Source organism: Apium graveolens, chromosome 9 (genome assembly GCF_009905375.1).
Source record: "Apium graveolens cultivar Ventura chromosome 9, ASM990537v1, whole genome shotgun sequence".
Taxonomy (NCBI): Eukaryota; Viridiplantae; Streptophyta; class Magnoliopsida; order Apiales; family Apiaceae; genus Apium; species Apium graveolens.
Genome location: NC_133655.1, coordinates 270,699,735 through 270,716,786, shown reverse-complemented (window position 1 = coordinate 270,716,786; position 17,052 = coordinate 270,699,735). Strand labels below are relative to the sequence as shown.

The following is a 17,052-nucleotide window of genomic DNA, read 5'->3' as shown; positions in this document are numbered from 1 at the left end:
AACCGGTGAACGAGTAAAAGCTGCGAATACATATTCTGCAGTGAATCTTGAAGTGGGAGAGGACTTCACAGAGGTGCTTGGTGATGATGATGATGGAAAAGAAGGCATTGGCGATAGTGATAACAGCATCATTGAACCATCACCTAATTTATTTTCATCAGCTTCGTTGAAATCTGGAAAGAACAGTTGTTCTTGACGAAATAAATCTGGAGCCCAGTATGTGAGGGAGGGGCTTGATGACTTGGTAGCTGCGATGTCCTGTAGGAGTACCCAGACAACTGCAGCTAATGTAGATGTGACTTTATTAGGGGCTGTTGATCTCCTTGATGCCATAGAACAGGTCAAGGCTGGTATTGACTTGTACATCTATGCTAGGCGCTATCTCCTTGATAATGAAAATAAGACCCTTTTCTAAAGGCGCGAAATGATGAGATTCGTTACGGAGAGCTCATGTACAATTTTACAAGAGTTGGGAAATAACAGGGAGGGCATTAAATTGTAATCACTTGCAATGATGAAATTTACATACAATACTTTAAATTTTATTCTGTATCGGTTGGATAAGATTTTCATACACTGTTATTATCCTGACATCAACTTTAAGTCATGTATTTGTATTTTTATGGTATAATAGTAGTGTATGGAATATTGTAATAGTAGTGTATGAAAATAAATTTTATCTTGTAGATGCGGGCTATCCACACAGAAAAGGATATATGGCTCTGTACAAAGGTTCAATCCCTAGATATAACATTCAAGACTTTCGTAGGAGTAATGGTACCTTGAAATGTAAAAGAAAGATTTAATTATCTTTATTCTTCGTGTCGAATGGTTATTGAACGAATGTTTGGAGTTTGGAAAGCTAGATTTGCTATTTTAGCAAATATACCAGCATATTCGATAGATACGCAAACCGACATCGTTTTGACTATAATGACAGTTCACAATTATATTCGGAAGTCAAATGTTGAAGATAGTGCGTTTCAAAATGCTGAAAGTGAAAGTTACATTCCTGAAAATTCTACCACGACACATAATAGGGATGCGAAAGTTACATTCCTGAAAGTTCTACCACGACACATAATAGGGATGCTGACACCGAAACAGAGGGTGGCCCTGGTAATATATGGATTGCAAAACGTGATGAAATTGCTTCTCATATTACGTAAATGTTGTAATATTTACTCCATTTTTTTTGTTTTTAGTAATTTGTATTTCAATATATTTGTTTTAAATTTTGTCATTTGAATTTTATATTTATGTTTGAATTTATTATGTTAAAATTTTGATTTTTTAAAATATTACAACTTATAAGTTATCATTTACCAAACACATCACTGACTTATAACTAACTTAACTAACTTATAAGTAAAATTATCAAAACGCCAAAATCACTTATAAGTAATAATTTACAACTTATTTGTTTCATGCTTTTTTTCTATTTGCGTATTTCTCCATTTTGTAAAATCTATTTTGTCAATGTACATCTGTTTCAAAGAGGACCCAAAAAAACTAGAAAAAGAGAGCCAATCAAAAGGTTTGAAGAATCTGTTTTCAAGCGTGCCAAATAGTCCTGTCTCTAGCTTCATAGCTGCCACACACATATGGTCTCTCTGCATCATTCCAATCTTTTTGCTCCTGCAAATATTAAAAGCTGTCAAGCCATACCCACAGAAATTGCTCCAGAAGTTTATAGTACTTTAGATAATTAGATCCTTTTACAAGAGGGATGTCATCAGATCTTTTTACATCAACAACAAGCCAAGTTATGTGTTCTTGCTTTTCTTTATAGAAACAGTCTACTAATATTCCTCTTCTTATCGTATACCCAATATTCTCCACACACCGAGACACTCGCACATAATTACGAAGATTTAAAGAGCGAGATATACTAGATACGGTTTGGTTTGATTTATAAATACGAAGCCACACTACATATACAAGGTGCCTTATTCTAAAAAATGCAAGAGCAATTTATGGGGATGATGGGAAGTACTAGTAGTGTTGGCGGTGGTTTAGGTGATCATGTTTCTGGTGATCAACGACTGAAGGCGGAGATGGCAAGTCATCCATTATATGAACAAGTTCTGGCTGCCCATGTTTCGTGTCTCAGGGTGGCGACCCCAGTTGATGAGTTGCCACTTATTGATGCGCAGCTCAATCAATCGCATCATATTCTTAGCTCTTATCTCCAACAACATAACAATAATCATAGTCCTCTTTCAGCTCATGAGAGACAAGAGCTAGACAACTTCTTGGTAATTTTAATCTTGTCTTATTAGTTTTTTGTATAAGAATTTCAGTCCGTTTAATTTTCACGATTTAAGAGCTTATTTACGAGGGAAATATAATTTGGATTAATTAGATAAAGTACTAATATGTGTAGTGACATGGTACAGGCACAGTACTTGTTAGTTTTGTGTTCATTTAAAGAACAGCTACAGCAACATGTCAGAGTTCATGCTGTTGAAGCTGTCATGGCCTGCCGGGAAATTGAGCAGAACTTACAAGCTTTGACTGGTGAGATGTTCTCCTGTCTTCCTAAACAATAGATTCTTCTGAACATAAGGATTTCTGATATTGTAGGACAGATTGTCAGAAGAACAAGTTCTGTTTTTTTTTTTGGATAATTGAGATTTGATATTATATTTTTGTGCATAAACTTCAATTAATTATTTTCATTGAACTGGATGCGTAATTGATTAATGCATTAGGTGAGAAAGATAATTTAGAAAATTAGGAAGGACAGCAGGTTGGAGAGTGTGTGGGACCCAGTTAGAAATTTGGCTTCCGGTTGGTGCCTGGTGGGGGCGTTGAGGGTTGGCTAAGTTTACACAAAAGTCTGCAAACAGAAGTCATTGAACACCATGTCACCAAGCTACCAACTACATTATGATATTTCTAAATTTTTTACCTAGCAATTTTTTTTGAATATTTTTACATTTTGGAGGTATTTTATCTGTTTATTCTAGTGCCCTGAAATTGTAGTAGGAAAAAAATGATTATTAAATACGCAAGATGCACATGAACTTGTGTCACTGCAGCAATATTGACCAGTAACAACTGGGTATATTCCAGGAGTATCTCTAGATGAAGGAAGTGGAGCAACTATGTCGGATGATGAGGGTGAAGTGCATATGGATTACTCTTTCGATCAGTCGGGGAATGACGCACATGACATGATGGGATTTGGCCTTCCAACAGAATCCGAAAGGTCCCTCATGGAGAGAGTCCGGCAAGAGTTGAAGATTGAGCTAAAACAGGTTACTACATTTCTTGTACCTTAATAACTAGTCTTGGCTGTTTATCGCTGTTAGTTCCTATTGATTCGGGAATTTAAACATTTCTTAGAAATGCAAAGTCTGTGCAAGTCTTTGATGATGTGCTCGTGTGGTTTCATCAAATTTTAAAGTTTAGTACATCACTGTGTCATTGGTTTGCAGGGATTTAGATCAAAGATTGAAGATGTTAGGGAAGAGATTCTGAGAAAGAGAAGGGCAGGTAAATTACCTGGTGACACTACTTCAGTGCTTAAGGAATGGTGGCACCAACATTCCAAGTGGCCTTACCCAACTGTAAGTAAACTTATAACAGCCTTTACAAAATAGTTAATACAAGTTAAGTATGATATTATGATCAATTATTCAATATCGCCAGAAATGAAAGTTTTAAGATGGGCTGTTGAGCGTCAACATGTGTGTTATTCTTGCAGGAAGATGATAAAGCAAAGCTGGTACAAGAAACAGGGTTGCAGCTAAAGCAAATAAACAACTGGTTCATTAACCAAAGGAAGCGCAACTGGCACAACTCCTCAAATTCAGCAACAGATCTCAAGTCTAAGCGCAAAAGATAGGAACTGAAACCAGTGTCTACGTACAAATTAAACCGAAAAGCTCTAGGAGTTAAGTCACTGGTTAGGTAAGTCCTATATCTTGGTTTACAAATTGCAATGTATGAACATAGAAGAACTGTATTATGCATATAGTAGGCCACTAATTATTAACTTGTGAGACCAGAAGGAACTTTGTAATAGATGATTGCTAGCTCCATTGTTTACTTGTGCTTATATTTAGAGCTTTGGATTCGCTGGTTTCGCGTAACATTCGAAAATTCAAATATCACTTTCGTGTAACATTCCGAATTGAAATGTATTCAGAGGTGTCTGCCATCGACCTGATCAACACTACTAGATTTGCAAGCATGAATCTCCTTGTAGTCCCTGCCAAGCTCTAATCAGAATTTGGAAGTTTATTTGCGTTCGTACATGGATAGTGTTTAAATTATTTTTGTGAGCAATTGATGTGGATCTTTTGAATAATCATTGAATTAACAACCTCTAATCCCAATTATAAAGGGCTTAATTATCAAAGACACGACTCATTAGGTCTAAATCTATCAGTTTAGTTATCAAATTTAACTCAATTTAGTTATTAATTTAAAATTTTCGATCAATCTTATCACTGAAAAGTTAAAATTTTGCATTAACGGAGTCACTAAAAAATTATCTCATTGATGCAGTTATTTAAGTTAGTGAGCAAATTAAGTCAAATTTATAACGAGTAACTTAATTGATATATTTGGACATGAGAAGTCGTGAGCTGAACCGAGTCGAATCCTGTCAGGCTCGCCTCGAACTCGATTAAAATAGTTCGAGCTCAAGCTCGAGCTCGACCGATCTTTAAATTTCAAGTTCGAAACTTGGCTCGTAAAATGTTCGGTAGGCTCGAATTCGGCTCGAAAGTTTGAATTAACTTTACTAAATAGTAACAAAAACTCGAAATATGATCGGTTCGGCTCGAGTTCGATTCGATAATAAATAAATAAATAATATATAACAAATATCAAATATTTGTATAAAATATATCTATGATTAAAAAAATTAAAAATAATAGAGGCTCGATAAAACTGGCGAACCTTACTAGTCGAATAACTTGAAGTTCACGCTCGACTAGGTTAAAAAAATTGAAAAATTCGAGCTCGAGCTCGGCTCGATTATTTTTTGAGCCAAATTCAAATTTTTTACTTGAGTATTTCACGAACAGTTTAATTCGTTTATACCTCTATCTGCAATGATTAACCCAATAATAAAGTCAAAGACACTTCTAAAATGGGGGTTAAATACTCAAATTATAAAGTAGTTTAGCTGTTTGCCTTCAATAATGTAAATCACGCCGGCCGGCCTTTTTTCAAGAAATTGTGTTCCACCTTCCAGTGGCGCTTAGCCCGTGATTCTTTCATATAGGTCCTAAAAGATTCAAAATTACTGCAAAGCCGACCGTTTTCGGTTCTTCTAGCTTTTACATATGTTGCCCAACATTAATTATTCGATTTATTATATTGAGTTGATCAGTGAATTGAAAACGATATCAAGTTGATCATTAAAATCAACGAGGCATATATTTCTTTATTTTTTTTTCAAAATTTATGACAAAAAATATTTATGTGTTCAAATATAAGGAGCATCTGGTTAGCGAGAAATTTAGAGATATTAGTAATCATGAATTTAGTTTTGAAAGTTATGAATTGATATCGATTAATTTAGTAAAAAATTGAGGATAATTAATAAAATATACACGTCCCTGACTAACTTTAGTGATTATTTTGATAACATTTCGCTTTCAGTGACCAACTTAATATATTAAACCAACTTTTAATGAACAACTAGATAATTAATCCGAAAATTGGGTTAATTAAAGTTTCATTCATTTGTATCCGGCGAAAATGTAGAAATTCACATGATACATTTTGGAAAAAATAACAAAAATATATCCTTCTTACATAAGCAACACAGGTGTCTTTTGTAATTAACGGTTGGTGGTTGTCCTCTGCCAAGTCAAGATTTCCACTCATAATTTTTATAGATTTTCAAAAATTGACATACTTTAAAATTCTCGAAAAAGTGCAATTTTTTTTTAAATAAAATTACAATTATGCTATTTACTCTTACAAAATAAATAGTTAATGAAAAAAAATTAATGGAGCTAACATGATTATTTTGAAAAACAAAATCTTGCAATTTTTCCGAGAATATGAACAATTAGCCTTTTTGAAAATCAGCATAAAATATATTTACTCTAATTTGTTTAATAATTTTAATGTATTATTACTACTATACTTTAAAACTCAAAAAAAAAAATGAAAATTATTACCGTATATCATGATGGCTTCTCCTGTTGAAATTGGAGGTCATACAACAGAGGAAGAAGAAAGACTAGTTTGAAGTTTCGGTTTTTATTCCACCTTTGATATTATTTTTATCATTACATGTGGGCGGAGACACGTTTTCTAGACTTTTAAGTTGACGTACAAAACAAGAAAACTAAACAAAACTGTTTTTTGGCTCAACCTGTCCTCTGTAATTAATGTAATAACCTGTGAATTGTGATTCTCTAACATGTCCTTTGTACCTTGTAGATTACAATATTAAAACCACTTCAAGATTTGTACTATATTTTTAATAATTCATGCGGATCAGAGCCATCACTTAATTCAACCTTAGCCTGCTAGTCATCAACATTGATGTACATGTTAAGTACAATATTGTTATTCCTCATTTTTCACTCTTTGCAGACTTTTACTCATTCAATTCCTTAGTCATATTAAATCCACCCATCTAGAAGAAGACTAGTTGAGTCACATTTTACTCTCTTTATTAGATTTGCAGCAATTATATTTATTTGGTTCATCTGGCCACTTGTTATTTGAGCATTTAACAGCTTTCTTGGCTTGATTTCTGGCATTTCTGGTATTTTTTTTACTAATGTTTTGAACTTTGTTATTGATAGCAAAAGGGAGATCATCAGAATTTAATTTTCAGTTCTTAATTTGCTTAAATATTTTGTTAGTGCAGATTCTTTACAATTTTGTTGATCAGTCTAGCTTATAGGGTGTTAATATCTAGAGAGGATCAAGTTTAGATGGCTGAACCTGTTTTTTCACATTCACAATCTGATGCTTCAAATCATGGCCAAGGTGTTCAGATTTTGCCATTTAAGACCTCCAAAGTGTCTTTAAAATTTTTGTTGTTACATGGGAATTTAGATATTTGGGTGAAGGAAGCCAAGAACCTTCCTAACATGGACTTGTTTCATAAGAAATTAGGGGACATGTTTGGGTTGTTACCAGGTAATTTAAGCGGAAAACTTGAAGGGAATGTGTCTCATAAGATTACAAGTGATCCCTATGTCACAATTTCTGTGGCTAATGCTGTAATTGGTAGGACTTTTGTGATTAGTAATAGTGAGAACCCTGTGTGGATGCAGCATTTTTATGTTCCTGTTGCGCATCATGCTGCAGAAGTGCAGTTTGCTGTTAAAGACAGCGATGTTGTGGGCTCTCAGATTATGGGAGCTGTTGGCATTCCTGTTGAGCAATTATACTCTGGGGCAGTTGTTGAAGGTACTTTTCCGATCCTTAATGCAAGTGGGAAGGCATGTAAACCTGGGGCGGTCTTAACTCTTTCGATTCAGTATACCCCAATGGAAAAGGTTCCCCTGTATCATGATGGGGTGGGATCAGGTCCAGAATATCAAGGCGTTCCTGGTACTTACTTTCCTCTTAGGAGAGGCGGAAAGGTTACTCTTTATCAAGATGCACATGTCCATGATGGCACCCTTCCAAACTTGAGGCTTGATCATGGTATGCAGTATGTGCATGGAAGTTGCTGGCATGATATTTTTACTGCTATAAGTCAGGCTCGTCGTCTTATATACATTACTGGGTGGTCAGTGTATCATCTGGTCAGACTTGTTCGTGATAATGAGAGTAAAGCGGATACCACACTGGGAACCCTTCTTAAGACAAAGTCACAGGAAGGTGTCCGAGTGCTGCTGCTTGTATGGGATGATCCTACATCAAGGAGCATTTTGGGCTATAAGACGGTAAGAGCAGATAATCTAAATATATGTCTAATGAATAAGTAGATCATATGCCCAATTTGTGCTATATTCTGCTGATGTTTCTGTATGTGCATTACAAATATTTGCAACCTGCGGTAAATGTTTCTGTATTGCTCGGTCTTTATAACCATTGCATTACTAACAACAAATTGCCATTCACAAATGAAGTAGCAGTGTCACATAGCTGTTATGCCGAGCATGTAGTGACTTCCCTATGAATTTGTTTCACATATAATCTATCTTAAACATTACGATATTAACATTAAAACTGATTGTCCTGTTATAGTCGAACAAGTTTTGTTTCTGCATCTCTTATGTCACGATGTACTAACAATGACATAAAAATTGGAATCAATGGACATGAGAACTATTTCCCCTTCTTAAGTACTGTAAACTATAAATTCTATGCTTCGATTATCTAAGATGTCAGAGATAGCATTATTTCGTCATACGTACACTACACTTGAACAGGCAGCAGCAGTCCTGGACATCTCTGTTTTATAGTAATGTTCAAGTTTTGTACCGAGGAGTTGATGACTGTGATATTATGCAGGAGGGGATTATGCAAACTCACGATGAGGAAACAAGACGCTTTTTCAAGCACTCCACAGTGCAAGTGCTGCTTTGTCCCCGAGCTGCTGGTAAGGGGCATAGCTGGGCCAAAAAGCAGGTTAGATTCCTTGCACTGTGTTTTCTGAAATCAACCAGAGTTTATCTACAGCACCTAATTCTCTGTTTTGGAATTCAGGAAGTGGAAACAATCTACACTCATCATCAGAAGACGGTTATTGTCGATGCTGATGCAGGAAATTACAGGAGAAAGATTGTAGCATTTGTTGGAGGTCTTGATTTATGCATGGGGAGATATGATACTCCACAACATCATATATTTAGAACATTACAAACTGTGCACAAAGACGACTTTCACAATCCCAATTACACGGTGATTATATATTTTTTGTTTGTGTTAGCATTTTGTTTGGGGAATGATTCCAAGTCACATATCATTTGAGTTTCTTTATTTTCACTTCACTATTTTCTGAACAATTTTAGTAGCATATATACACAATTATGTGTGTGACATCTTGATTTTCATATTGATGATGGATGTGCTACGAGTTGTCTAAACATATAAGGCCTTCTACATATGCATATTTGTGTAATTGATTGTTTTTACTGGACCTTGACTTGTTTTGGGGAAGAAAACTCCTGCAGGTGCTATTTTGATCATGGCATTTTTCTCATTTTAAAATGAATAGGGTGCTGCTGCTGGTTGTCCAAGAGAACCATGGCATGATCTGCACAGTCAAGTTGATGGTCCAGCAGCTTACGATATACTTACTAACTTTGAGGAAAGATGGATGCGGGCTTCAAAGCCTCATGGGATTCAGAAAATAAGGAAGTCGCATGAAGATTCGTTACTGAGAATTGAACGAATTCCTGAAATATTGGGAATCACGGAAGGATCCATGAATGAGGATGACCCCGAATGCTGGCATGCACAGGTTATTGGCATTATTAGCTTTAGAAATGTTGATTATTCATAGTCCATCCCCTTATCTTAACATGATGAATTTATATAGGTGTTTCGTTCAATAGACTCCAACTCTGTTAAAGGCTTTCCCAAAGACCCAAAAGAAGCTCCTGGAAGGGTGAGGGATTTAAAATATCCGTGTTCTTCTTCGTGATTTTAATGAATTAACTAACTTTGTTTTGTATCAGAACTTGGTATGTGGGAAGAACGTACTGATAGACATGAGTATACATACAGCATATGTTAAGGCCATTCGTGCTGCCCAGCATTTCATATACATTGAAAACCAATATTTCCTTGGTTCATCATATAACTGGTCCAACTATAAGAACTTAGGTGAGGAACTGTGATATGTTAGATATGTTCAACAAATCATTTATCATCATTATAGTATATCATTAGTTAATCCAGATGGCTGATAATTTTGCTTTTGTTTAGGTGCGAACAACTTGATACCTATGGAAATCGCTCTCAAAATTGCAAATAAAATCAAAGCAAATGAGAGATTTTGTGCATATATAGTAATCCCTATGTGGCCCGAGGGTGTTCCTACAAGTACTCCTACTCAGAGGATCCTATTTTGGCAGGTAGAGTTCTTCTATTGCAAGATGATGTTAAGTTTACAAGTATTGGAGAATTACATGTGAAGATCAAATTATTCAACTTTTCATGCATTTGTTTGTCAGTTTTATGCAATTATATAAATTATATCACCCTTTAAAATGGTTATCATGAAAATGGTAACTGTAGTAGTGCCCGAGGGTATTTCAAGTGAGGAGAAGTAATAAAAGGGGTGTGAAATTGAGGTTTTTTACTACTAAGTTAAACTATAGTGTTCTCTGTCATGATTTCATCCATATCCTGTCTTGCCTGAGGTCAAATCCCTTCAGAGCCAAAATTCAATAAATATCATGAGGTGAATCGGAAGTATTAATAGCAAACAGCCATGTTTCCTCCTAATTGATAGAGTGTAATGTTATGTAAAAGAGTCACAATGTTCTCACGCGGTTCTTTACTGCACCTCAGAAGTATGTAGAAAGTAAAAGGATAATGGTTGTTTCTTTGATACCAGCATATTCTAACGTCTTCCAAACTGGCTCGCGTTCTGTAAATCTGCAGCATAATACCATGCAAATGATGTATGGAGTAATTTACAAGGCCTTAGTGGAGGCAGGGCTTGATAAAACATATGAGCCTCAAGACTATTTGAACTTTTTCTGCCTTGGTAATCGGGAGGCACAAGATCAAAGTGTTCCTCAAGCTAAAATTTCAAATGGCACCAATACTCCCCAGGTAAGCCTCACATATATTATTTTGTTCAAGCTCTTCATGATAATGTGCATGTTTGGCATATCTATAAGTTCACTTATATTTCCTGAAAGTCCGATTCAACTTTTTGTGCTGCTTTACAACCAACCTTTCATCCTTCAAGTTTGATATTAAACTGTACTCCTATTCTGTACATAGGCACTCAGTACAAAAAGTCGACGATTTATGATTTATGTACATTCAAAAGGCATGATAGTGGATGACGAGTACGTATTACTTGGCTCTGCTAACATCAACCAACGTTCCTTAGAAGGCTCCAGAGACACTGAGATTGCAATGGGTGCATATCAGCCTCATCATACTTATGCACGGAAACGTTACAGTCCCCGTGGCCAGGTATTATCCATATTGCAATGAATAATTTCGACTGAAACTTTAACTTGGCATGAGAATCTGATTCCTAGCTAGTAATCAGATGAATGTAGTTTAAATCTGGTATATGACATGTCTGACATGCTGTACGGGGTTCATATACAGATCTATGGATATAGAATGTCGCTCTGGGCAGAGCACATTGGTATGCTGGAACAATGCTTTGAGCAACCAGAAAGCATTGATTGTGCGAGACGGGTAAGATACCTAAGTGAGTTGAACTGGAAACAATTTGCAGCTGAGGAAGTAACTGAAATGAACGGTCATCTCATGAAGTACCCAGTGCAAGTGGATCCAACAGGAAAGGTGAGCCCTCTTCCTGGCTGCGCTACGTTCCCAGATATGGGTGGGAACATCGTCGGCACGTTTGCTGGGCTTCAAGAAAATCTGACTATTTAAATACCTAATCTTGTCAAGTTTCATACGTTTATCATACGTTTCCACACCACGAGGCATCTTTAGTTCTTTAGTATATCAAAACATATAAATCATGCTGTGTTGAATGTAGATGTTGTCATCTACTAAAATCACACACTAGTTTTGTCATTCGATCATTTTGGCTAGCCCCTGCTTTTACATTTTAATCAAATAGTTTTCTTAGATAAAACTATTTCTTGCCTTGAATAAATACAAATTTGATATCTTCAAAAATTGTATACATAGCTATCTAACTATTTTCTTGAGGGTCTTGGTCAACTGTGTATTTGATATCATTTATATAACACACTGTTTTAGGGATGTCGGATATGTATTTAAAGGAAAAATTATTACGAATCGGTAAAAAAAAAAGCCTCAATCTAAGCTGTTAGATTATATTTTAGTGTGTTAGATGAGCAATGTTAGCGAACGAGATCATTTTCTTGAAAGTTTAACGTTTCGTCTACTTCACTTTCAATGGTTTCTTTTTGTCATACTTGCGTGGCAATATTTTGCCTTTGATCATTAATATATTTTGATAGAGAAGGGGCAAAGCCTTCGTGTATAGCTCGGGGCTTCTTTAAACCAACTTCGATCCACCACACCGAGTTGGTGTTATTTTAATACTAAAATAGTGTCAAAATAAATATATTTGTTGGTTATAGGCCCAATAAGACCCATTGAACGAAGGCCCATTTAGCGATTAAGCTACTGGGCCGAAGGACCTCCAGGCCCGCGTAATGAAGGCCCACGGAAGCCCAGGCCGAGGCCCACTACTCGCGGACCGTTGGACAGAACAAGGGACATAACGCCCCATTTTCCCTCCCTCCTTAATGATTTGTAACGGATTGACATTCATTGCAGGATTGGGTATAAAAACCCTTGTGAAGTAAGACAAAAGACATACATTCTCAACACTCTACTTCTCTTGTATTACTACCCTAATTTTACAGCCAGATTCTGATTCTCACACCGGAGGTGAATCGGGGGTACAAACTCTCGCATTCTCTTCACTTTCAGGTACAGCCGAAGCCTGTTCATATGACCGAAAGGATCTGGGCGTAACATTTGGCGCCGTCTGTGGGAAATACGAGAGTTACAAGTTGGGAAGACTATGACAGAAATTCCTGAGCACTCACCGCCACCTGGTTTCACCGACAAGGGACAACCATCCTCCCTAGTCGACGAAGACGGGGTTATCACGCTAACCCCTGAAGAAGAGGCCTTACTCCTAAAGATCCGGGCGGAAAAAGCCGCGGAGAAGGGTAAGACCAAAGTTGATCAGATTGACAAAGAAGCGGAAGCGCGAGCCAAGAAAAGAGAAGCCGATGCGCTCCGGCTGAAAGCCCTGCAACTGCAGAAGGAGGAAATTGAACTGCAAGAGCAAGCCTTGAGGGAAGCAATGCGGGCCGAAGAAACCGGCAGAGCGCATAAAGATAGAAGGGAACGTAGGGCGTATGACCAAGAAGATGAGTCTGACTCTGATTCGCATCCCCGAAGGAAGAGGGCTAAGCAACCCTACTCTTCCGATTCAGATGAAGAGCCCGATGGATCCCGCCTCAGGCTCAATCGCTTAGAGAAGGCCCTGTTTGGTGATAGGAGGCCCGATCGAGAACCCGTTGTAACACAAGAGATTGAACTGTACCGACCCCCTCCGGGCGAAGAGAGACAATTCCCCAATATGAGCGAGTTCAACGGGAAAGGGGACCCCGAGGACCACTGTGAAAAGTATGAACTCCTGATGGTTGGGATGGGCCAGAACGATATCATGCTGTGCAAAATGTTCAAGACTTATCTCAAAGGGTCTGCCTCGATGTGGTACAAATCCCTGAAGCCTCGGTCCATCGGGTCTTACGAGCAGTTGAAGAGGAAATTCTTAAAGTACTACTCGCACCTGTGCCGAAAGGCGAAAGATACCGAAGCCTTGGTCCATTGTCGGCAGAGGGCGAATGAAGAGCTGGGGGATTATCTCGCTAGGTTCAAGGAAGAAGCGGGGATGGTCACCAATCTGGATAAAATCAAAGCAATGGGCTTCCTAACGGCGGGGCTAGACCCCTATATAGGTAAAAAGCTTCGTTCATCTCTTTACGATTTTCCCCCAAAATCCCTAAATGATATATATGTAAGAGGCGAGAATATTCTCCGTAAGATGGAAAGTATTGGTGGATATAAAGACTCAAGAAGGGACGACCGATCAAAGCGAGCCGACAGATATGAGGGTTCAAGATCAGGATCTGACCGGAGGGATAGCAGAAAGGAAGGAAGGAATCAGATCGTGGGGCCGAACGACGACGAGATAGAGATTCGGCCGTGTTCACTCCTTTGAATGCGCCGATCTCCAAGATTCTCCATGAGATAAAGGGCAAACCAGGATTCGTTCGCCCTGCCAAGATGAAAGTCCCGAACCACAAGAAAAATCCCGATAAGTATTGTGACTATCACAGGGACAAGGGGCATAACACTGATGAATGCTATCACCTCAAGAAGCTCATTGAGCGCATGATCAAGGACGGCGAGCTTAATCAGTTCATCCGAGATCTGAGAGATAGATTGTGGCCGAAGGAGAACCCAGAGGAGGAAGTAGAGGCCGATGAGCCAGAGCGAAGGGACAGGATACGGGGCGAAGTGAAAACTATATCCGGGGGAAGCATCCTGGATAAGGATAGCAAGACAGCAAAGAAGAAGTACGCCCGACAGGTGTACAATCTGTATCAGTTCGGACAAGCAAAACCCCACATGCCCATGACCTTCAGCACTGAAGATTATGAGGATGTCATTCGCCCGCACGAGGACCCTCTGATTATCAATACTATCATCGGGCAGAACAAGATATGGAAAGTGATAGTGGATACCGGCAGCTCGGCCAATATACTATTCCACAAAACCTACTGTAAGATGAACTTGGCGGGAGAGCAACTAGAGCCCTGTAACGAGGCTCCCCTTTATGTCATTGGAGGACATCCTATTCAGTTTGAAGGAACGATTACTCTTTCGGTCCTCCTGGGCAAGTTGTCATATACCGCCGAGAAGCTGGTGAAGTTCTATGTGGTTCGGATTGAAAGCCCGTATAATGCAATATTTGGCAGGCCCTTCTTATCAACTTTCGAAGCAGTGGAGTCTATACCCCACCTCAAACTCAAGTTCCCAACTGAAAAAGGGGTAGGAGAAATGAGGGGCGATCAGAAAACTGCCCGAATCATAATGCTCGAAGACCTTGAGAAGGATCAGGAATATAAAGGACCGGACGGAACCGGGAAGAGGAAGCGGGCAGAGTCCGAACCCAACGGAAGCCGGGAAACATTGAACATTGAGTTGGAGAAATTTGGGGCTGATCTCTCAAGCCCAATTGCCGAACCCGCAGCAGAAACCGAAGAAGTGCAATTGTATGCGGGACATTCGGGAAAGATGGTCCGAATTGGAAAAAATATGGGGGCGGATCTGAAGGTGAAGGTAATAGCTGTCATCCGGAAATACCATGATGTGTTCGCCTGGGGGCCCGAAGATATGCCCGGATTGGATCCCAAGACGGCAACGCACTGCTTGAATGTGCAGCCTGAGGCCAAGCCGGTAAAGCAGAAGAAGAGGACGTTTGCAGTCGAACGATAGAAGGTAATAGAAGCCGAAGTGGAAAAACTTTTAGAAGCCAAATTTATCGAGGAGATCGAGTATCCTGACTGGCTAGCCAATGTGGTGGTCGTGAAAAAGTCGAATGGGAAATGAAGGATGTGCGAGGATTACACTGACCTCAACAAAGCATGTCCGAAGGATCACTACCCTTTGCCTAACATCGACCAACTAATAGACGCAACGACAGGATATGAGGTACTTAGTTTTTTGTATGCTTTTTCTGGTTATCATCAAATTGCTATGAATGATAGGGATGTGCCCAAGACAGCGTTCATAACTCCGAAGGGGACTTATACTTATATTAAAATACCCTTCGAACTGAAGAAGCTGGAGCCACATTCCAGCGAATGGTGAACAAGGTCTTTAAAGAGCAGATCGGGAAGAACATGGAAGCATACGTGGATGATATGATAGTGAAGTCACTATTCCGAGATCATGCCGAAGACTTAAAGGAATACTTCGAAACTCTCCGAAAGAATAACATGAGGATCAATCCAAACAAATGTACCTTAAGAGTCTCTAGTGGAAAGTTTCTCGGGTACATGGTCAGCACCCGGGGAATAGAGGCGAACCCGGAGAAGATCGAAGCAGTTATCAATATGGAACCTCCCAAATGCATCAGAGATATACAGAAATTGACGGGCCGGCTCGCCGCCCTTCGGCGTTTCATTTCCCGGTCAGTCGAGAAAGCACTTCCCTTCTTCGCCGTGCTCAAAGGGTCAAAGAATTTTGAGTGGGGCCCGAATGCCAAAAGGCGTTCGAAGAAGTAAAAGAATATTTGACGAAGGCACCACTCTTGATGAGGCCCGATCTGAAGGAAACTCTTCAGCTTTATCTAGCTGTGTCCGACAGAACTCTGGGGGCCGTCCTTGTGAAAAATTATGAAGGTAATCAATATCCTGTGTTTTACGTGTCCCATGTCCTCAAGGACGCAGAGACAAGGTACCCCAACGCTGAAAAATTCGCATTTGGGTTGGTTATGGCCTCCCGAAAATTGCGACATTATTTCCAAGGCCGGACGGTCCAAGTTGTCACCAGCCAAACTCTGAAGAAAATTTTGACTAGGCCTGAAGCCTCTGGGAGAGTCGTAGCATGGTCCATCGAACTCGGGGAATTTGATCTCGAATACATTCCCCGAACGGCAATTAAGGCCCAGGCTTTGGCCGACTTCATGGTTGAGTGCACATTCTCGGGTCCGAAGGATCTTTCTCCTGATGAACCACTAATCCGGATCCCCGGAAAGTGGAAGCTCTTTGTAGATGGGTCGGTAGCCGAAAAAAAGTGTGGGGCCGGCTTGATCCTCTCCAGCCCCGAAGGATTTGAAATATGCCAAGCCATAAGGTTCGACTTCCCCTTGACAAATAATGAGGTCGAATATGAGGCCATCCTCGCAGGAATGAAGCTTGCCCGAAGCCTCGAGGCGAAGCACCTAAGGGCCTTCAGCGACTCCATGTTGGTCGTGAAACACTTTACGGGGGAGTATGAACAAAGGGATCCCCGAACAAAAGCCTATGCTGCCAAGGTACGCGATGCTTCTTCATCATTTAAAACCTTTGAACTAAGTCAAATTGGCAGAGAGAACAATTCTAGGGCAGATGCTCTTTCCAGGCTAGCTTCGGCTGTGACACAGAACTTAACTGGTTCTATTTACCTCACCGAAGCCAAGATGCCTTAGATCGAGAAGAAAAAATGCCTAGAGATTCACCAGGGAAGCGACTGGATGACCCCCCTCAGGAACTTTTTGGAGAAAGGCATTCTATCACCCGGCCGAAAGGATGCCCTGAAAATTAAATACAGAGCATCAAACTACACTATAATCAATGGGCGGATGTATCGCCGATTAGTCAGTCAACCCCTTCTGCGCTGTTTGAACAA

At 39.2% G+C, this 17,052-nt stretch overlaps 3 protein-coding genes across 3 annotated transcripts; all 3 read left to right on the top strand.

Moving 5' to 3' along the window:
• The first annotated feature begins 1,531 nt into the window (after positions 1-1,531).
• Positions 1,532-4,132, top strand: LOC141684607 (homeobox protein knotted-1-like 7). The gene is made up of 5 exons (XM_074489661.1): positions 1,532-2,258; positions 2,400-2,520; positions 3,079-3,263; positions 3,444-3,575; positions 3,713-4,132. The coding sequence occupies exons 1-5, from the start codon at positions 1,962-1,964 to the stop codon at positions 3,851-3,853; spliced, it is 876 nt and encodes a 291-aa protein (XP_074345762.1). The 5' UTR covers positions 1,532-1,961; the 3' UTR covers positions 3,854-4,132.
• A 2,266-nt stretch (positions 4,133-6,398) lies between these two features.
• Positions 6,399-11,871, top strand: LOC141684332 (phospholipase D beta 1-like). The gene is made up of 10 exons (XM_074489249.1): positions 6,399-7,880; positions 8,452-8,568; positions 8,647-8,841; positions 9,158-9,403; positions 9,482-9,550; positions 9,621-9,768; positions 9,871-10,019; positions 10,552-10,725; positions 10,900-11,097; positions 11,239-11,871. The coding sequence occupies exons 1-10, from the start codon at positions 6,918-6,920 to the stop codon at positions 11,530-11,532; spliced, it is 2,553 nt and encodes an 850-aa protein (XP_074345350.1). The 5' UTR covers positions 6,399-6,917; the 3' UTR covers positions 11,533-11,871.
• Positions 11,872-15,976: 4,105 nt separating this feature from the next.
• On the top strand, positions 15,977-16,852 carry LOC141686328 (uncharacterized). The gene has a single exon (XM_074491368.1). The coding sequence runs from the start codon at positions 15,977-15,979 to the stop codon at positions 16,850-16,852; it is 876 nt and encodes a 291-aa protein (XP_074347469.1).
• Positions 16,853-17,052: the final 200 nt, after the last annotated feature.